The sequence below is a fragment of the Malaya genurostris genome, chromosome 3, assembly GCF_030247185.1.
Source record: "Malaya genurostris strain Urasoe2022 chromosome 3, Malgen_1.1, whole genome shotgun sequence".
Classification (NCBI taxonomy): Eukaryota; Metazoa; Arthropoda; class Insecta; order Diptera; family Culicidae; genus Malaya; species Malaya genurostris.
Window position 1 is genome coordinate 201,654,234 of NC_080572.1, and position 21,943 is coordinate 201,676,176.

At 39.4% G+C, this 21,943-nt stretch overlaps 2 protein-coding genes across 4 annotated transcripts; one reads left to right on the forward strand and one right to left on the reverse strand.

The window, feature by feature from the left end:
* The first annotated feature begins 1,645 nt into the window (after positions 1 to 1,645).
* Positions 1,646 to 4,027, forward strand: LOC131435141 (PR domain zinc finger protein 5-like). 2 transcript variants are annotated; one of them, XM_058602716.1, is made up of 7 exons: positions 1,646 to 1,739; positions 1,812 to 1,944; positions 2,012 to 3,048; positions 3,117 to 3,324; positions 3,387 to 3,556; positions 3,623 to 3,764; positions 3,831 to 4,027. In XM_058602716.1, exons 2-7 carry the CDS (start codon positions 1,861 to 1,863, stop codon positions 3,966 to 3,968), a joined length of 1,779 nt encoding a protein of 592 aa, XP_058458699.1. In that variant the 5' UTR covers positions 1,646 to 1,739; positions 1,812 to 1,860; the 3' UTR covers positions 3,969 to 4,027. The 2 variants fall into 2 exon arrangements, with proteins under 2 accessions (XP_058458699.1, XP_058458698.1); XM_058602715.1 differs by having other exon boundaries at positions 1,655 to 1,944.
* Positions 4,017 to 18,062, reverse strand: LOC131435140 (gamma-tubulin complex component 2 homolog). 2 transcript variants are annotated; one of them, XM_058602712.1, is made up of 7 exons: positions 17,778 to 18,059; positions 16,437 to 17,725; positions 15,610 to 16,358; positions 15,410 to 15,553; positions 15,093 to 15,197; positions 4,354 to 4,505; positions 4,017 to 4,294 (listed from the first exon to the last, which is right to left on the reverse strand). In XM_058602712.1, the coding sequence occupies exons 1-7, from the start codon at positions 17,828 to 17,830 to the stop codon at positions 4,252 to 4,254; spliced, it is 2,535 nt and encodes an 844-aa protein (XP_058458695.1). In that variant the 5' UTR covers positions 17,831 to 18,059; the 3' UTR covers positions 4,017 to 4,251. The 2 variants fall into 2 exon arrangements, with proteins under 2 accessions (XP_058458695.1, XP_058458696.1); XM_058602713.1 differs by lacking the exon at positions 15,093 to 15,197 and having other exon boundaries at positions 17,778 to 18,062.
* Between the last annotated feature and the right edge of the window lie 3,881 nt (positions 18,063 to 21,943).

Genomic DNA, 21,943 nt, shown 5'->3' on the forward strand with positions numbered 1-21,943 from the left:
GTGTACAAAATCGTTGCATTGCATGACTAGTACTACGAGTATGATTTCCGAATGGATTCCACATCAGATGCTAAAACCGATCCCGACTAGGATCGGCTCGGAATTAGTTGTTGTAACTGTTTTTGATTTAATTGAGAATTCATACTGAGTTTCGAATCAAACTCCAGGTGATTTAACTGGGTAAGTTTACGGAAATCGATTTAACTGTCTTGAAAAAAACTGAATTAGATAATCGATAATTTTATTTATAATTTACGAAAAGGAATTCATCTTCCGGTTTGCTTATTTTTACTACCAAGGGGCGAAGCAATATACATTATTACTGAAATAAGACATTCATTGTGCCAACCAATGTTGCCAGGTATAAGGACATCGATTTTTGTATCGATTTTTATACTACATGCAAGATGAAACTTATAAAAATACCAAATTTGAACCATTTAATCATGTGCGTTGGATAGACTTTGTTGGTGATTTTTGCACATGTTGATGGCTAATGCTAAGAACATAAATTTGACTGTTCAATCGACGAAATGAAATATTTTGAACATTGGGCACAAAGTTTTTCAATTAGGTTGAGCAGCCTATTCTAAAACATTCGGATTAATTTACGCAAATAACTCCAGTAAATATTTTCTAAATATTGAAGCTCAAAATTGGACAGAACGTAGATCAAGTATTACAGAACAAGAATTTTGATATGCGGAGAATGTGTTTTTTGTAGTCCCGAACAACTTTTTTCCATCCACTTATACTTTCCCATGGCCACCTTCACTGATTTCATATTGATCATTGAATATCTTCCGTCTGACCCATATCTGGAAGCTCAAAATTGGACAGAATGTGGATCAAGTATTACAGAATAAGATTTTGATATGTGGAGAATGTGTTTTTTGTAGTCCCGAACAACTTTTTTCCATCCACTTATACTTTCCCATGGCCACCTTCACTGATTTCATATTGATCATTGAATATCTTCCGTCTGACCCATATCTGGGAGCTCAAAATTGGACAGAATGTTGATTAAGTATTATAGAATGGAAATATTTCTGTGTAGAAAATAATCTTATTTGTTAGGATTAATATATTTGTTTGCATACTTACCGATAAATTTGCAACATATGCGAAATCAAAATAACGAGTAGGTGTCATACAATATTGATTAAATGTGATTCATCATCTTTCTATTATACGGCACAGTTAAACTGCGAATCGAAGTATGTTCGTACATATGGTAGATTTAAAAAGTTATTGAATTATACACACGCTTGTAGTTATGTTTATTTATTCGAGAATTTATTTTCTGGTTTTCATAATTGTACAACATACTAATAAGATTCATTAAAAGGACCATTTCTTCGTGAAAGTAATTTATTTAAATTTGTTCCGTCAAATTTGCGTCATCCACTCCTCTCTGGTGGGGGAATTCCCAGCTTTTAATTTTCAAAGTTAGGTGGCGCATCGAAATAGATTTAAATTAATTTTTACTGAATACCTCCCTTAGCTGGTGGGGGAAATCCCAGCTTTTATTTATCAGAGGTAGGTGGCGCTTCGGTAGCTGTTTAGCAGGTATTCTTCAGAAAAGGTTCTTGTCTCGGACTGGTGGTTCAGCCAGCGAGTGGGCCGTTTCACGGCGGTGTAATGAACGTCAAAAAATATCGCATCGAATTCGAAAGGCGATATCCATTGTGTACGCCGAGGGATTCTTTCTCAGAACGAAAACACTGTATACCAAACAAGTATAATTCATTTATTGAATTCGTTTTGAAGTTGTTTATTTGCTTGAGTATGACTATTTTCAATTTGAAAAGCTTTCCCAATGTATGCCGATTGTGTTTGCAACCGAAGTCGTCAGCCGAGATGGTTGGCCTTGACAGTTATCGCCCACAGAATGCTTGTACCATAAGTGAGATTCTAGAAGAAATAACTTTCAAAATTTCTTTTGTAAGTACTACAATAGAATGGTGTTACGGATGATTGGTAATAAGATTACCGATGAATTTCTTTGCAGGAAATATCTTGCTATATGCCCATGGAAATTTGCGAGCAATGTTTGGATGTTTTGGAATTCTTTTTCAAATACAAAAGGAAACTGGACCTAATTCAACAATTTTCGAGTACTTTAGCAGAAGTGAAATCCGGTAACCAAGAACCTTTGCGAACATTGTTCGAAAACGAGGAGGAACGTTTACATTTACTGTTCAGAGATTTGGATCTTTGTAGTAAAGAAAATGTTACCGTTGATGATTTGCTTGGGGAGTTCTCTGAGTACGACCTTGCTACAACTGTCTGCGTCAAGGTTGAGGACGATAATGAAGATTTATACGAACTGTGTTTTAGTACTGAACTACTGGGAGAACAAAGTAATGCGGACGGTGAACAGGATACCGAGTCGCCTAGTTTCTTAGGTGAATTTCAAAAATCTCTAGAAGATCAACCGACAGAAGTGAAGCCAATAGAGATCACATTTGAACCAGAGAAATCTGCTAAATCGGATTTGGAGGAGGATCTAAAGTCGGTATATACAGTAATAGAAGAGACATGCGATGATTACGACGAAGATAATGAATGCGACTGGGATAACGACGAGACGGATGGACAGCAGCCGGTCAAAAGAAGGCGCCATCTTCGTTTACCGGAAGAGGAAGCTGATCTTCAAGAGTGTAATCTCGATTGTAAATTTTGCACTACCTTTCCTTCTCAGTTTGAGAAACACTTAGCTAAATTGCACACTGAAGCGGTGGAAATTTTATCGTGTCATCGAAAAAGTTGCAATAGTGAACTGTTCGATACGGTCGAATTACTGCGACAGCACAAAAACGATGCTCACAGCACCCACATTTGTATGCTCTGTGGGAAGGTCGTAAAGCATTTGATTGCATTAGAAAATCATATGAAAGGACACGAGAAGGACCGGGAACCAACGATAAATTGTACGTTGTGCGACGAAAAATTTCGAACACAGGTTGAACTGGAGAAACACGCTGTGAAGGTGCACGCGGCAAGAATTTCTTTCGACTGTCACGAATGTGGACTGGGTTTCAAACAGTGAGTAATTTTGATATTAAAAGCATTTTTTTTTTCTTGTATCATCATGAGTTTTTTTCTACTTTCAGCAAATTACTATTGTCACAACATTTGCTTACTCACTCCGTGGAGCGAAATTACAACTGTGAACAATGTGAAAGGTCTTTCAAAACAGCTAACCATTTGAGACGTCATATTCGGACGGTTCACACGGAAGTTCGCTACGTATGCGAACACTGTCAAATGTCATACGGGCGCCGTGACAAGCTACGGATGCACATGGAACGAGCACACGATGTAATTTATCGACCGTTAGTTTGTTGTTTCTATATAACCGATGTCATATTTTCTTCCATTAGATACAAACGTATTTTGTGTGCGAAATATGCTGCACCTCATTCGAGACAAATGACAAACTTCAGGAACACATGGATCGCCATGAAAATCCAATGGAGTTGGACTGCGGTGTTTGTTTGTTATCGTGCAGCAATGCGGAAGAATTTAATGACCATCTTTGTATCACATATCAGTAAGTAGCTATCGTACATTTGATTGAAGAGTCAAGAAACTGGTAAAACGTTTAAAAATGTTCCAGGGATGATTACGTTTGCTGCAATCGTGACTTTCGCTATCACTCGTACTACAATCGGCACATGTTTCTGACACACGGAGTAAACATAAATGCTCGTGTTAAACCAAAGGCTGGAGTGCTCATGGGAAAGCAAAGAGCATTGCGGGTATGTTGTGAATTGAATGGTTCTAGAATAACCGACTTCTCATGCCGTTTTTTTCTCTCTGTTCAGAAACCGGTCGAACGCTGTACCAAGTGCGAGCAAGTTTTCGCCACGCGAAAACTGAAAAAACAACACATGGATGTCTGTCAAGGGCAGATAGTTATTTTCGAAATTGAACCCGTAGCCGATGCCGCTGTTGGAAGTTGAATATAGGGAATTGTTTTATTTTTCAATATATTGTATAATAAATTTGACTGATTGTTGTACTTGTTTATTTTTTTTGTGTTTCGGAGCTACATAAATATGAGTAGCACCGATTGGCGCCATCATCATTACTTTACATTACATCGAGAAAGAGAGCTATTTATCAGAACAACACCGGAAGTATGTTGGCTTTTGAACAAGCGTTTGCGTTAAGGAACAGACAGGTACGCTTTGGCAATATGATATTCATAACAGTGCAGTTTCCTCCAAGCTGAACTCAAATCGTTCAACTGTCAAAGTTGTCGCTGTAATACGAGTTAAAGTTGATCCTGTGGAGAAAAACAATATATTAAAGTTTTGCGGATATCAACGCGGATAGAAATTTTACCTGTGAATAAGATTGATGAATTTCTCCGACGGATTCTGAGTGGCAATATCGGTTATTTTGCGCAACAGTGACATGAGCTGTTCCGTAAAGTCAGTACGAAAGTTTTCTACTCGGGCGGAAAAAGTTTCCGTTGGTTCCATTGATGTAGCATCCTGTGGGGGTCGCAAAAATATTTTTTTTACTAGACATCCAATTCAGCAGTGTTGGTTTAAAAACAATTTATTTTGATTTCTGTAATAGCTTCGACATATGAGTTGTTTCGATCGAATGGAGTTCCTTCGAATTCGATTGATTTGCTCTACTATTCAGTGCACACCGCTGCATTTGTCAGATGATCAGTTGAATTGCAAAACAAGAAAAACAAGGGCCCGAAAATACTTCTCTGTCGTGTTCGCAACCAATTAGTAAAGCGTTCTAAAACCGCGAGTTTTGAATTAGGCTGTATGCATTTTATAGATGATGAAGTCAAAAATTTGTTTAAGAGTAGTGAATACAGTTTTATTTTTTGATCCGATATTCATTTTTGGATAGGGTTACCACAAACACGGTCCTCGCCCGGCAGTGTCGCCTGCCGCTGTATGACCGACTACTCCTGAAAATTCGTATGATTCGACTTGTTTTGACAGAAAGGTAATTTTTAACTTAGCGTAGCTATGAAGAAAGAACGACAGTTTTAGAATAGCAAGATGATAAAATGGGATGCGAAAGGAGAAAATGTATTCTTCAGAGATAGGACTCGAACCTGCAAACCTTCTCCAATCCAAGGATGGCTTTTATCGTATCAAAGAACGCTCTCTAGCAACTCTTCACACGATTCAGTCAGTGCCATCAAAAAGAGACGGATATCATCTCAGCAACAAAAAACCGGCATGGGTCATTTAACATAGAATGGACACCAATGCGAGAGCGAATTTCTCTCGATGACCCGTCTGAGCATCACGAGTTAGCACGCTGCTGTAGGAATTCTCTCTGAAGCAACAAACGGTCGCTCATTCTCGTTTTGCGATTCGATTCTATGCGGGCAGTGGATGATTGAAATAAAAATCATTCTACTATTGGCACTTATTCTAACTATGGGCATATAACCTTGGTATGAGTGGTGACTATGAAAATGTCTGTGAATGCTCCACACAAGGGTTTTGAAATATTGTAACCTAGTATGAGAATCATCAAGTCGAATGATCGATTCGATATTCTGCGATAATTGCCAACTTGCTTGAGCGGAAGAATAGGTATAAAGCGAGAAGACTAATGTTTGATGGACAGAGAAAATGTTTGGATGCATGGCATCGGTCGGGTGACGGCCAGGATGTAGACCATGTTCGATGTACGTTCTACTATGTCTGACTGCGTGTTAGAGTGTCTAATAACAAGGTTCAGAGTGGTGAAACGGTAGCGCCAATATATGTTTCCACTCAGTCAAAAAACTGATTCTCTCTTGGTAAATTCCACACAGCGCCGATCATTGCCAGACTGTATATATTTTGTTAAGGGCCGTGAAACACACAGAGTATGAGGTGGAGCGAGAAATGTAGAAAAATTCTCTCACGGTTCATGAGGCAGCGAGTTCTTGTAGAATGAATGAAACCTGAGATGTAACCAGGGCCGTAGATAGACAAGTGAATTTGCAAGTGAAATTGAGCGTCATACATTTACACTTCTCAAGATCCATACAGTTCTACTTTTAATCTTACCCTTGTGTCCTTATATCGCAAACAAGCATCCACAAGCCAGACTCACTAATCGACATACTTTCGTTTCTATGATTCGCCCGATGAAGATATAAGAAATAAAAAAATTGTTTCTTTCTATGCGATTTCCTGTCCGTATGTTACTGAATTACACGAATTGCTAGAACAAGGATTGGTGAATGTGTATGTTTGTAATTACATCAATATTGTGGAGCAAACGAAGTGATTTTATTGAAGGGTTCTGCGTTTCCCGTATAGAAAGGCTTTACAATCACTGTGAAAACCGACTTTTGAACCTAGGTTGTGTTGGTGTATGTGACGAATAATGTCACTCGATTTTCTCAGAGATGGCTAAACCGATTTTCACAAACTCAGATTCAAATGAAAGGTCTTATGGTCCCATTGATCGCAATTGAATTTTATTCCGATCCAACTTCCGGTTCCGAAATTACAGGGTGATATGCACCAAAAAAATTTCACTTTTCTCAGAGATGGCGTGACCGATTTTCACAAACTTAGATTAAAACGAAAGGTTTTATTTATCTTTATCCGACTTCCAGTTCCGGAATTACAAGGCAATATGTGCAAATCTATGAGAAAATGCATACTACATTTTCTCGGAATTTTCTTAACCGATTTTCATTAACTACGATCCAAATGAAAGGTCTTGAAATTCATTAAAAAGTCCCCGAAAAGTTGATTCAGATCTAACTTTTGGTTTCGGTATTACAGCGCGACAAGTGAAAAATTTTCAATTTCATGAGGATTTTTTCAAGAGTGGTGGCGAGACGAGGTGCAAATTTTTATAAAATTTACCATTCACTTACCTTGAAGCCCCCATAATTAAGTTCAGTTTTGCAATGACTGAGTGGAAGCATATATTGGAGAAGCCAAAGGAATGAAAAACTATGCACGGAATGCATAGAAACACAGGTTCGAGTCCTGTCTCTTAGCGTATCTTTTTCCAATAAATCATCCTTTCTAGTTTTTCATTCATTTGGCTTCTCCAATATATGTTACATCATTACATCACTAGGTGAATTAAAAAAGCTTTTTTACAGAGACTCTACCATTTTTCGCAAAAAATTGGTATTAGGAAATCGGCATTTTGCATATTACATCTGTATTCAGCTGCTGGTCGTTTGCTTTGCTCCAATGAAATGAAAAAAACGACGGAGAAAATTCGAAAAGTCGAAATTTTAGCCCTTCTACGTTCCTTCGGGCTATAAACGATTACAAAATAGCTATAAGAATTATTCAACTGATGAAATATCCAAATCGGAAACGAAAGTAATTAGTTTGGTGAGCCGTTCGCAGTGGGAATTTCGCACCAAACGAGTGCAAACTAAACCAACATTTAACTGTGTTTTGAGAAAAAAAATGATTGTGTGTACACCCAAACCTCCGTTTACGAACGCTTTTTTTATGTTACATCTTTTTACGTAAATCCTTTTACGAATCAACTCCCAAATAACCTAAACTTTTTTACGAACCCACTTCATAAAAAAATGTTTTTGCATACAATGAAAACAATTTCCGGCTCATTTATATTCCATGGACTACTACAATAAGGGTATCTTTGGAACGGATTTAAAGAGTAGATTCCGGAAATTTACGTTTGTGGTATTTTGGAAATCCAGGATGGCGACTTCCGGTTTATTGTTATTTCTTGAATACACTCACATGTTAATTTTCGGAACAGATTGTAGGTACCAAAACACGATGTTTGGGGTCGTTTCTGGATCCAATATGGCGACTTCTGGTTTATTGATGCAAAATCAGTATTGTTTATCATCATCAATAAGTCTCACATGCTTCTTGGTTTTGCGGACAACATTGATATCATTAGTGTGGATCGTAGAGCTGTGGAAGAGGTTTTTGTGTCCTTCAAGAAAAAAGCTGCGAGAATAGGGTTGACGATAAACTCTACCAAGACTAAGTACATGGTGGCTGATAGAGAACGAGGCAGCCCAAACGGTGTAGGATTCGAAATGGAGATTGATTGGGTAGGTTGTTGACGAGTTCATATATCTTGGAACACTAGTGACATGCGATAATGATATTAGCCGCTAGGTAAAAAGGCGTATTTCAGCTGCTAATAGGGCTTTCTACGGATTCCGTAACCAGCTGAAGTCTCGTAGCTTGCAAATACGCACAAAACTTGCTCTACACAAGTCGGTGTAACTATCTGTTGTCCTACACGATTAAGAAGCGTGGTCGTTGATGAAAACAGATGTTCGAGTACTCGCCGTCTTTGAGAGAAAATGCTTGCGCTCAATACTCGGCACAAAGAAGAAAATGGAGAATGGCGCAGACGCATGAAACATGAGCTGTAGCGAGTATACAAAGATGCGGACATTGGAAGACTTATAAAACACGGCAGACTACAGTGGGCTAGACATGTAGCAAGAATGTCGGAAGAGAGAATAGCCTATGTGATGCTCAGCCGAGAACCTGGGAGAGTTCGTCGACTGCGGGGTAGACCTCGCACTCGCTGGCTGTGCGCAATCGAAGAGGATGCACGTGCAGTGAGAGTACAGAGCGACTAGAGAACGGCGGCTCATGATGGAGTATTCTGGAAAGCTATAATTCGTGCAGCCATGTTCCGAAGACGGCATGTGCACCATCAAAGTAAAGTAGTAAGAGTATTTTTGCAAAAGACTTGATGTGTTTCAGATCATTCCGAATCTAAGATGGCGACTTCCGGTTTATTGATATTCTTTAAACATGGATATTTTCGGAACGGATATGACGAATAGATATCAGAAAACGATATTTGAGTCCCTTTCAAAATCTAATATAGCGACTTTCGGTTTATCGAAATTCCTTGAAAATTCTTACAATATGGGTATTCTCGGAACGGGTTTGATTAGTAGGGATCATCAACCGGAATTCGCCATCTTGGATTTTGAAACGACCCCAAACATCATTTTCATGCACCCTACTCTTCACATACGTTCCGCCAATAGCCATATGATTGGGAGCTTCCAACTTTATTACATGAACCTTTTTTAAGGAACAAAATCCCAAATAACGAAAACTTTTTTTTTTTAATGCGACTTACTTTACTATGGAGCGCCTTTTCAAAATTGCCAGAAGAATGGGCAGAACTTAATCGTGAATAGCAACATAATTCCTTCACTATTTCATCAAAAATATGATCAGGAATTTAGGATAATATTTCGAACAGTGTGAGATAACCACAAACAACTCAAATATTACGTTTTCTCAAAATTTGAAAACGATGCGGAAAACTCTTTACTTTCGCTTGGGTTTTTCGCGCAAGGACGTCGATTTTGAGGTAGTAAGGCACATATCTTCAACTGAACGTTATAAAAGGGGAACCGTGGTCGAAAATCGATCATTTCTTTTTGTGCGTTGGATGGAAGCAGATGCCAGGGCGAGAAGACGCATTCAAACAACGGCATCGGAGAGTGCACCTTCCGCGTGGTTAAAAACCTCAAACGCTCAAGTCGTAGTTCTCATTTGCCTTCCGGTCGTCAAGGCGAGAGGACGCATTAAACCAGTTTGGCATCATTTGCCACTGCGAGCGGATGTGTTGCGGTTTGTACACAAAGCTACTTTCAATTCAAACAAGAGCGATTGCGTCAGACAGCAGAGCTACTGGTCGTTTGCATTGGAGAGAAAGAAAAGGAAAAGTGGACAACATTATATAAAATCAGCCGTTCTAATGGCTCTAAATGTTATCTAAAGAACTATTAAGATTACTTCTCTGCAAAACGAAAATAAAAATCATCAGTTTAGTGAAATTCCAAAATAATTTGATTTGCTTTCTGCACTTTTTGCTGTGCGAAAATCGTTCGAGAAAAATGTTCCGAACTGTGCTAAATATCGTAGAGAATTCCACAATTTGATCCTTCTAATAAGCAGAAATGAATCCTGTACAGCATCTTGATAGTTACTTTCAATGAAATATGCAAATCCGAAATGAGATAATCGATGTCAAAATTCTATAAGTGCCTATGTGTCCGTTGGAACCGCCCATTTGTGAAAAAGCTACAAATGAAATCACGTAAAAAGGAGGAAAGTTTCACAATTCACACAATCCATCAACTATCAATTCGAATTCGAAAGAATAAAGAAATCGTGTCAGTTTTATTCGTATTCACGACATCCAGTTATGTCTCTGACATTACACACCCGTACTTTTTTTACGTTTAATTCGTAAATGATTTCGGTGTATTGGTATGGATACGATTTGGTGACTTCAGGATATGCAAGCGGTGTCAGTTATTTTGTTCATTACTCTTGTATGTTACAGAGTGCAGTAAGCAAGACCGGAGGGAAACAATTAAAAGCAGTTTATTTCTGAACTGTTCTGATCGGTGGTTAGGTTTGTACTGATGAAAAGTTTTTCTTCTCTAACAGCTACGGTTGTTATAGCTGTTACTGTTGACGACAGTTGGAGTCGTAGTAACTTGTAAGCTACTTCGTTAACACCCCCTCTCAATCCGACAATCCGAGATGAGACCTAAGTTTTCGAAAATGAGTGGCTTCTAGTGGTTTCGTGAAAAGATCCGCTAACTGATCCCGTGTTCCAATTGGCTTGATATTCAGTTTTCCATTTGCAACTAGATCCCGGATGAAGTGGTGCTTCACATCTATATTCTTGGTTCTTTTATTTTCCAAGTTTTTCGCCATACACACGCATCCTTGATTATCTTCATAGATCGTTACAGCATCGTCACGAACTACCTGAAGATCCTTCAAAATACCAGTTATCCACACAGACTCTGCTGTTGCAGCACTAAGAGCAACATACTCGGCTTCACTTGATGACAATGACACCGTGGATTGCTTCTTGCTACTCCATGATACAGTACATTCAAAAACTTTGAAAATGTATCCACTGATCGATTTTCGGTCCTCGAGATCAGCAGCCCAATCCGCATCTGCTTACCCGACTAAAGCTTCCAACTCGTTGTTCTTTTTATATACGAGACCCATTTTTGTACTTCCCCACAAATATCTCAATACTCGTTTCAATGCATTCCAATGAACAGACGACGATTCCTGCTGGAAACGACCGAGGTAACCCACAGGATAACAAATGTCTGGCCTGACACAGAGCATGATGTTCATCAGGCTTCCAAGCAACTCTCGGTAAGGTTCGCCCGCACTTTCACCACCACGAGACAATTGAAGTCCTTTTTCCATAGGAGTCTTGGTCGGATTGCAATTGTTCATGCCAAAACGATTAAGCACCTTCACGATACTGGATTTTTGTGAGAGCTTCATGATACCTTCACTGTCATTATACTCAATCGTTATCCCGAGAAAATGGCGCATTTTTCCATAATCGGTCATAGCGAACACGGACGCAAGCTGCACTTTCAGCTTGTTAATCGACTCTAAGTGTCCTCCAGCTATGATTAGATCATCGACGTACAGGACAACATACAGCTCGTCAGCCTCACGAATTCTAATGTACAGACAGTAGTCGTGCATTGATCGAACGAATCCCAGTTTCTCGATCTGACTGTTGAACTTTTCATTCCAACAACGTGGAGATTTTTTTTTTTTTTTTGTTTCAATTATAGAGGCTTTAACATCTTAGGTCATTCGCCTCTTCGGACCAGAAAATCTTTCTGACCCTATGTGCGGGGTTGGGAATCGAACCCAGGCGGGCTGCGTGAAAGGCATCGACTATCCCATCACGCTATACCCGTCCCCAACGTGGAGATTGTTTCAGCCCGTATAACGACTTCAGCAGCTTACATGCTGTTCCTGGTGGAGCTTCGACTCCGTCTGGAACCGAGATGTAAATCGTCTCTTTCAGCTCGCCATGGAGAAAAGCCGTCCTCACATCCATTTGTAAAAGTAGAAGCCTTTGTGTACACCAACCGCCAGTACGATTCTGATCGTTGCAAGTTTGGCTACTGGTGCATACGTTTCCTCGAAATCCAATCCTGGTTTCTGCTGGAATCCCTTGGCGACAAGTCTCGCCTTGTATTTCAATATCCTTCCAGTCTCGTCCGCCTTTAGCCGGAACACCCACTTGGTTTTTAGTGGATTTACATTAACAGGACATTGAACCAATTTCCATACTTGATTGGTCTCCATTGATTTCAGTTCGTCACGCACAGCCTCCAGCCACTGTTCTTGATCATCACGAGCGTAAATTTGCTGATAGCCTTCAGGAACATCTACGACAGAGGAGTTTACGGCAGAAGTTGCTCGGTAACTAGTAAAAAAATCAAGCAACTTACCAGGTAGCCTGCGCTCCCGTTCGCTATGCCTTGATGATGAGTCCATGTTAATCTCGTGTCTTTCTGATTGCGAAGGGAGCGCGCGGGCAGCTGTAGATTCAATTGATTCATCCTCTTGATCACTGACTTCTTCGTTAACTTGCTCTTCTTCTAGATCATCTGATACTGGTTCAGCATCCCCCTCTTGCTCGAGTGGCGGTAATACTACTAATGGTTTCTCGTCTTCTTTGGACTCAGCTGAGTAAGGAAAACAGTCTTCGTCGAAACGAACATCTCGAGCAATTACCATCTTTTTGGTTTCCTTGTACCAAAGGCGGTATCCGTTAGGAGCGTAGCCGATCATTACCACGCTTTGACTCTTGGCATCCAACTTTTTGCGAAGCTGCGATGGAATCCATGCATAAGCCTTACATCCAAACACAAGAAGCTTTGCTAGATCTGGTTTGGAACCTATCCAGCTGGCGTAACACTTTCAGAGAAAGGACTGCGATTGATCAGGAACACTGCGGTTAAGGCAGCTTCATTCCACATCGACTTCGGTATTGACGCATCAATCAACATAGTCCTTACTTTTTCAACAAGCGTTCTGTTGAACCGCTCAGCCACACCATTCTGTTGGGGTGTATAAGCCACTGTAGTTTCTACTTGGATACCCTTTTCTTTGTAGAATGATTTTTGCGCCGTAGAGCCATATTCTCGACCTTGATCTACGGTTAGTTTCGAGATCCGCATACCGAACTTAGCGGTCACCAGCGCTTCATATTCTCGAAATTTCTCAAAGACCTCCGACTTCCGCTTCATGAGATATCGAGCTCGTAAAGATTTCCTTTCTTCGGGGCAGTGGCGACAACATTACCATTTTTTTTTCAATACCGCTTTATTCTTCAGGAACAGTACTTCCATACCAACGTTCGCGAGCTTTTGTACCGACAGCAGGTTATCTCGTAGATTCGGTACATACAGCACCTTCCGCACGTTGAGATGTATGCCTTGGTTAATTAAACCATGTATTTCACCTTCTTCCCTCGCAACTAGATTCTGCCCATCCTTCGCAACATTTATCACCACGGGAGTCGTCAAGGTTTCAACCTTATCAAAGAAACTCATCACGTTCACTAAATGATCACTCGCTCCCGAATCCATATTGAAGTGGATAGTCTTTTCACTCGGTTTCGTAGCTGCGTCGCGACTCACCATAAAACTGACAGCCTTTTCTTATGTGACTGCATGTGCTTCTCTCTGCTTACAGTCCTTCTTCATGTGACCAAGTTTTCCACATTTATGGCATTTTCCCTTGAACTTGCCAACATACTTCTTTTGCTGGTTACCTGCAAACGCTGCTGGTCTTGCTTCAGAAGTTTCATCCATGCGATCGGTACGCTTTTGCTCTTCCGCTAACAGTCTTTGCTTGACAAAATCCAGGTTCAAATCTTCTTCCCTGATATTTTCAAGTGCCGTAACCAACGGATCATACGTATCCGGTAAACTCAGAAACAACTGAGAGACGAGATCTCCATCGGATAAAACCGCACCAGCCGTTCTCAGTAGTCTTACCAAATCTTCGAACATTAGAAAGTGTTACCGCATTGAGGCCCCCTCCTTCATACGTAAACGACCCAGTTGCTTCCTTAGGAGTTTGACTCGCCACCGACTTCTTGGCATAAACTTCGCCCAAGCTCGTCCACATATCCTTTGCGCTTTGTTTGTTCCGGACCACTTCCAGAACTTCATCAGCCAGGAATCCAACGATTAAGCTTTTTGCCTTCCGGTCAGCTTCCTCGAACTTCTTCCTCTCCGCTTCCACAGATGGAACATCGGTTGTCAAGGCCTTCAGCACGTCCACTGAATCCAGAAACAACTTGACGCGGAAACTCCAATTTTCGAATCCTGGTCCGCCGGAATATTGTGGACTTCCGTGAATTTGCGGGGTGCCCATAACATCTTGTATGTTACAGAGTGCAGTAAGCAAGACCGGAGGGAAACAATTAAAAGCAGTTTATTTCTGAACTGTTCTGATCGGTGGTTAGGTTTGTACTGATGAAAAGTTTTTCTTCTCTAACAGCTACGGTTGTTATAGCTGTTACTGTTGACGACAGTTGGAGTCGTAGTAACTTGTAAGCTACTTCGTTAACAATTACGTTTGCACTAAATTAAAGGAAATGATTCGCATTCACGTCAATTCGGTTATGTCTCATACATGACCCACCCGCCTTTTTGTAATCGTTCTCCGCACGGCTTTCGCGCTTATACCATCATTTTTTTTAATTATCTCGCAGTTGCAATCCAGATTCTGTGCACAATAACGAATAAACGGTTACACACGTGGTGAGAGAAAAGTGTAAACTACAGGCCGCAGCCAATTGACAAATTTTTAATTTTTGCAAAATGGCAGCGGTTTTTGTTTGTGTCCATACCAACTGGGACAGTCTACAAATGTTTGTTATTGGTGTTCATTATTGCTACCTATTTAACTTTTGCAGAATGTGATTGGATGATATCTTATAACGGAAATGGAAATAACTTAAGACTGAGGCAAATTAGAAATGTGTCAGTAAACTAGAAAGCTAAGATGCAGTCTTGTTCTCACAGTCAACTCATTCACCAACAGAGTTCCTAAGAACGTTTAAATTTCGAGTAACGGAATCTGTCACCTAATCCGTGGTAAGACAATTGTGAGAAAATGACCCGTGACTTCCCAAATGAAACGGTGTTTAGAGATGTGATCAATGCATGCCGTTTCCAGCGGCATTTGTTAGAACAGAAACGTTAAAAGCAAAGCGAAAAATGTTCCACTTGTGAAGCACACATCAAACGGTACCTGCTGACATGCAAAGTCGTAGTCGGATTCAGAGGACAGCGAAAAGTCATCTGTTGATGCCAACATCGAACAGAGCTCGGCGTCAACGAAATGCCGCTGTGCCTCCTTCGGTATGTTACGGTTCGTTATCAATCAACGTATCGTGGATAGCGTTTTGATTTGGGTTTTTTTTCGTAACATTGCCGTTGTACGACACACGCACACAGTTAGCAGCGTCCCGTTACAGGAAAAAAAAAAATTAGAAAATAACAAATTTTTAGTATCGACACGAACAACGCGTTGCGGGTTTCGATTCGAAGCGATGTCAGGATACTTACCGCTAGGAAAGCGCAGAACTGGATGCAAATGTTGCAAAGGTTGATGATCGATTTCAACAAATCAGGATCGGTTAGCATGCAGTTTTTAATACATTGATCCAGGAAGTCCTGATGGTAGTTTAGAACATCATCGATATTTTTTACCTGGAATATGTCATTTGTGTTTCAAAGCGCAATACTTATTAGCCAGGGTCTGTTACCTGTTTTACATTCTGATAGAATATATGCCAGTTAGGTTCTATCACCTCGATCATCATGTACGACTCAAAGTTTTGAATGGCGATCAACATTTTCTGACGTAGCGTAAATGCCGACCGATAAAGTTTCGCTGTTTGTGGAGCAAATTGTTTTGTCCGATTGTTAGCGATCCAAACACGACACAGGATTCGTTCCACGTATTTCAGATAAAACAGCTGCCGGAAAATCATCTGATACTTCGAAATGGTCCATCGATTCAGTACAATCGAAACCGGCCACTGAGCATTGTAGCTAAAGGTGAAACATTCGATTCCCTTCAACTGCGACGTGTCACCCAGCGTGTCCAGAAAGACGTCCTCCTTTTTGACGATCTTCGATATCTGTGTAACGATTCCGTATGGCAGTAGCATCGTTTTGAGATCATCGTGATACTCATCATACCGAGCGGACGACATGTTCAGGGTAACTTCCAGTAGATTTTCCAACCGCATCGGACGTAGATTGTCGACATCTTTGGTCATATCTTCTTCACACGCGTCCATGAACTGTGATATGAAGTCACCTTGCTGTAGCAAAAAGTACCGTTTCACTGAGTGCAAGCGACCGATCAGATTGTACTTGTTCATAATCAAGTTCAGCAGTGAGGAAGATGCAAAATTGTACGCGTTTTCGATAGCGGAAATGTATGTCTGGTCGGAGTGTGTGTACTTCAGGGTGATAATACTTTGCTGTTGATAATCCGAAGAACTCCCTTGTGTTCGAAGTATGCAAGAGAAAATAATTGGAAATTTATTTCAACATAATAGAAAAAAAAAATAAGCCAACTTACCACATTCTCTAATCACATTCAGATACTTTCCGGTGCGCAGAATTACATCGGCATATTTATTCAGAAAGCACGGTACCTTGTCCAGCCGGATAGTGTACTGTTTCTCCCAGTAGTCCATCAACTCGTTCTCGTTCAGATCCATTGCGTTGTGTTCGATGAGAAACTCCCTTCGCGTATCATGGATTACCCCTTCCAAAATCCACAGCTGAAGCATTTCCATGTACGGAACAGCAGCCATTTCGAGCAGATGCACCAGCACCTTCTGACTTTTTTCGTCGCCCGTCGTGGAAGTGATTTTATCGTGCAACAGCGTCAGCACATTGCCTCCTCGTGAGTTGGTTTGACGTATCGTGCTCACCGTTTCCGCTAACACCTCCATCGTGTGAAAAACCGGACGCAGAAAGTAGAGCAACTTGTGAAATGTTAGCTGTTGCTTGACGAACAATTCTTCCAACTGCGTAATTGAAAGATAGTAGTCGTTGACGATGGTTTGCAATGCTGCGCGAAGTGCTTGCAAAACCTGCCCACTATCTAGCGAACTTGAAGCAGTGATAAAATCCTGAATTTGAGAATAATGCGAAGCCAGTGGAAGAATCTCTCGTACTATATCTTTCAGTGATTCCTCAATTTGATCGGAAACCTCGAATTCCACCGGGCAGAAAGCCACACTACGAAGTTGCTTTTTAGGAAATATCAACGATCCTTTGACTCCCACCAAACAATCTAGCAGCTCTTTTAGAACTATTGGTTCTTGCGAGCTGAGTGGAATGGCTGCTACATTTTTGTTCTGCATCGGATATAGTTCCTCATAATTGAAGTTCCACGATATCATGGCTCCTTTTCTACTACCAACGTACTCGAAATGTTGTGGTACCAACGCAGCCGGAATAGAACCGGTAGACCGATTGATTGTAGCTCCTATGGTAGCTTGCACTATCTTTTCCTTAATTTCTTGTACATTCTCCGGTGTTACTTGTTCAGGAACTATTCTCGTCGACGACAACGGAGGGCTTTCGAACATAGCAGCCCGTTTAGAAACTGACTCGATCGTTCCGGACAATGGTTTTTCTGATTGCATATTCTTACAATCCTGAATAAAGTTGTTCAGTAGAATGATTAAGGCTGCGTACGAGTCCTTTGGATTGGAAGAAACAAACTCGTCCACATACTTTGCTCCATTGGGGGTAGTTTTGAAGATCTGAGCCAGCAGAGTTCCTAACCGTTTGTTGTTATATTTACCATCTTTATTTCGGAAGATCGTTAAAACGTTATCCACTGAGTAGGTGATACTAGAAACAATCATTCGAGTTAATGGATAACATAAATTATGAACATTCATACCCAGATTTTTTCACCAATTCCGCGAGAATTTTCTTGGCTTTTGTTTCCGACATATTTACATTGGCACATGTATTATATTAGGTTAAAATATTTGGCGGTACCGTATTCATCAGCAGATTCTTATAAAAGGAAAGGGAACGTTGGAAAAATAATAATTTTTCTAATAATAACGATAAAAACATTAATCTCCTAAACCAGATTAAACATTCCAGTAGTGATTTTTGAAGCTTGTGCTGATACACGCTAATTCGAAATTGTCGAGATTTGGATGAATTATTAAGATTATCAGTAAAATCTCGGTTGATTTTCCATTAGGGCGTATAAGGGCATGTTCAGGAGTGTTCTAGTTCTAGATGCATAATTTATGTCAGTTTTAAAATTTAAATCTGGAAATTATAACAAAAGAAACTGGCAGCCCCAGGACCGTTTTATCAGTGTTTCAAGTATAGAAAAAAATAGAACGGCAGCGTATACCAGTTTTAAATTTGACAGTAGAACTGTTCGAAGAAATAAAACTAGAACGGCTTGCTGGGGATACGTTTGTTCTAGTTTCTGCTCTATTATAGATCTTCCATATAGAACTTCTAGCTGCTGAATTTGCTCTAAGCAAGTGACAGTTTCGACACGACCTGCCACTCGTACACTCAAAATAATAATCATATTATAGTTACGTGAAAAGTTATGTGAATATTTTCCACCCTACTTTTCACGTAGGTTTTGATGGACTGGCATTTAAAAGCTGTTTAATGCATAATCCAGTAAAAGTTACGTGTTTCATAGGTAAAATGTAATGTACTGTTCATATCACATTCATCTATCAGTTCATATCAAATTTAGATACCAAAAAATTACTATTTTATATATTGGTTGAAGTCGAAAGGGAGATTCTAGATAATCTATTAAATTAAATCTATTAAATGAAAAATGCCATGAAATATAAAACATTTATTTCAGAAAATTTTCATATAATTCCAATCGCTTAAAAAGCAACTAATATCGTCGTGGTATCTCAAATCGACAAGCCTCCAGAAATCGTTTATGTTGTCACTGCCATCCAACCGAAGCCGAAGTCGAGATCCAAGAACTCCCACAACACTACCGATGCAGGTTGAAGTCGCATTACATGGTTTCAGTGTCTCTAGCTTTATACCGACGGCCTGTTTGAAGCATTCGGCAGGAGCGGGTAATCTTCCGGACTAACGCAGGCACTCGGTCCAGTTGAACACATGGAAACTTTCATACTGGAATGGTCCGGTCGATGGAGTAAAAAATTGTAATTAAATAACTTTTCTCGCAAATATTTACACTACTTACACTTCGAGGGCCACTGCTCGCCATTTTCAAAATCGAGTTTTTCACACTGGAAATTCACGTAGATTGTTTGACGTTTGGTCAATTTACGTAAACCTTATGTGATGACTATATTCATTTTAGGGGATGTTCGTATAACATTCATTTTCGTCACGTAAAATATTCAATTTGTCATTTGAAACCATTCTACGTGATTTTTCAAGTGAATCGAACGTGAATTTTTATTTGAGTGTATATCAAAACTGTATCGCAAATTTAAGTACCCCCCAGTACCTCGTAATGTCAAAATGAAATCACTGTTTAAATATTTAAATTGGCAACACAAGTTATTGAATTATTGATTTTCAATAACAGTTACCATGGTTACTATTTATAAAGAAATGTAGAATGTAAATAAACGTGGAAGTGATGTGGTTGATGTTACAGGGATTAATCCGAAGTACTCCGTCCGACCGAAGTTGGTTTTCTATTTGGGGACACCAGCAAGGCCAAAACTAAATTTGGATGCACATCGAAGGTGGCATTCCTGGTACTGGTAGCGGATATGAATATGATACTGACGCAGAAATATCCCAGTGCTTGATTGGAACAAAGATCATGTAAAAAATGAAACTATTCAACATGGGTGTAAATATTGGTATAAACTTTATGTTGTAACTAACATGACTCATGTTGAGTAAATATACATTCCCAATTTAATATATATTCGCGGTTTTCCAAAAACTTTGAATCGTTTTGGTATAATGATACCAATAGAAAACTTGTTATTTCATTTTAAATTTTATTACATGTAAAGAGCAATTAACAATCTTAGGAAAACGGACAATTTTCACAACGCAAAAGTAATTTTCTTCGTTGTTATTGAGCGAAAATTTAAAAAGAACTATTAGTTTGTTGGGTACATCTTTTTAATTAAACTAATCGTCGTTGTGCAGAGTGCAGATTGAGAAACAAAATTGAATTGTATAGCGAAATGTACTGAAGACTTTACTTTGTATCTGTATTGACCTTTAAGTATTTCATTTTAGGCGGGTGATCGATCTTTCAGCTTAGTAACAGAACTCTGGACCGGTCAGCATTACTACACTTCCATCGGTTAAAAATCAGTAGTAACGAAAAAATATCACACCAGTTGTACTGATCTGTAGAATAAATATCCTGAAAGCTATTCTGTCCCAAGTACAAGGCACTGGTGCGGCTGATGTAGCATTTGTGAACATGAGCTTGTGGTAGTTTGATGTACATCTTTCGCCTAGATGCAAATGAAGAACCTTTCAGATCCGCTACGTGGATTCTACCGATTAAAAATTAGTTGAATTTTCTATTCAATCTCTGTCCAACTAGACTTAACGTACCTGATACAAGCCCTTTCCGATATTCCGGGATCTCTTTTTTTTAAATTGTTTGTTTATTTATTCTAGGGTCTCTTGGTAACTAGCTCGTAGCAACTTAAACAGTGTTGCTCAATAAGATTATTTTTAACATTATCAAGGGGTCGTTAAATTTATGGTAACTGGCGGTAAATCGTCAACGGACAATTTTAATGCTAATTTTTCTTCGGAGTGTCTGGTCGTGTCGTCGGTTTCTCTTTAATCACTCCCTCTTTCGATTATTGAGGTTTCTATGCCCGGTGAAAAATGAACGGCGGTCCTACTGAAAAATGATATGTAAAAGCGATTCACACGCAGCATCAAGCGACTATCACCTGCATGGAACGATTACGGAACAACAACATTAATTGTAAGCAATTCATATGAAAGGACACTACGTCAAGTTCACGGAACATTTGAACGTCGGATACGTGAGCAATATTCGGCTAAAAAAATTAATAAAAATAATCTGGACGTCGACTGAAGTTGATTGATCGTCTGAATCGTGTTTAATGCATGCGTTTCCTGATGAAAACAATCCAATCTCATTTGCATTTGTGGTTGTAAGTGAGCTGTCAGAGAGCCTAATTGTGATGTGGTTAAAAAGATTTTCTTTGATTTCACTACTCTGTTTGAAAGTCGAAGGTTTCGGGTATAATTTTATGCAGAGTTGAGTGATAAACGTGGAAACCGCTTGATAATTAATAGAAGAGAAAGTAAACAAAGAGAAACTGTCACTTGCTTATACGCCCTAATGAAAAATCAACCGAGAAATGCCTTCAAAAAATCTACTTAATTTCAGCTGTTTTTCAAAGAAAGGTAAATCTAACATTGACAGCAAATGGAAAAAAACGTCGATGAATGTGTCGACTTTGGTTTCAAATCCTATTTAGAAATTATCGTATATTCTCAGATCAATTTTTGGATTAGTCGATGATTAGTATATCTTTAAAAGGCATGCAGATTTTACCACTTTCCTTCTATATTTACTGAACTAATCAATATAAAAAGAGTTTCGCCCTTTTTCGATTTGTTTACATTTATGCTTCCTGTGTGAATTATGAAGTTACACCCTTGCGAATTTTTCGTGAAATTTGTTGATTTTCGTGAATAAGATAAACCTGCGGGTAATTTTATCGTCTGATTTACTATTTCCAGTAGTAAAAGGTGCAAAAACCATCTAAAATAACAAAAATAAATAGCAATTTAAGTATCGCTCTGTTTGTTGACATGGAACACGGAGGGCGAAACTTACGTAAACAAATGGAATGACAGTTTCGCCCTTTATACACAGACTAACAGACAGGACACTCAAATTAGATTCTTCAATCATTTTAACGGTCATTTCGAATATTCCTTTATTTGGGACAGTACTCACATGTGTCATGATGGCGCCACGTTACCCTATCAAAAACATCCTGTCTGTCATCTAGACTGTGTTTATTTTTTTCATTTACCAACAGAGTTGCCATTCATACAGAATTA

Bases quoted from the DNA above. Each gene is read 5' to 3' on its own strand.
- LOC131435140 (XM_058602712.1), bottom strand. From the start codon at position 17,830: ATGTCGGAAACAAAAGCCAAGAAAATTCTCGCGGAATTGGTGAAAAAA. The intron at 17,726-17,777 runs GTATGAATGTTC...GATTGTTTCTAG, and splicing joins GAATTGGTGAAAAAATCTGG to TATCACCTACTCAGTGGATA. The intron at 15,554-15,609 runs GTAACAGACCCT...GACATATTCCAG, and splicing joins TCTATCAGAATGTAAAACAG to GTAAAAAATATCGATGATGT.
- LOC131435141 (XM_058602715.1), top strand. From the start codon at position 1,789: ATGACTATTTTCAATTTGAAAAGCTTTCCCAATGTATGCCGATTGTGT. The intron at 3,049-3,116 runs GTGAGTAATTTT...TTCTACTTTCAG, and splicing joins TGTGGACTGGGTTTCAAACA to CAAATTACTATTGTCACAAC. The intron at 3,557-3,622 runs GTAAGTAGCTAT...AAAATGTTCCAG, and splicing joins CATCTTTGTATCACATATCA to GGATGATTACGTTTGCTGCA.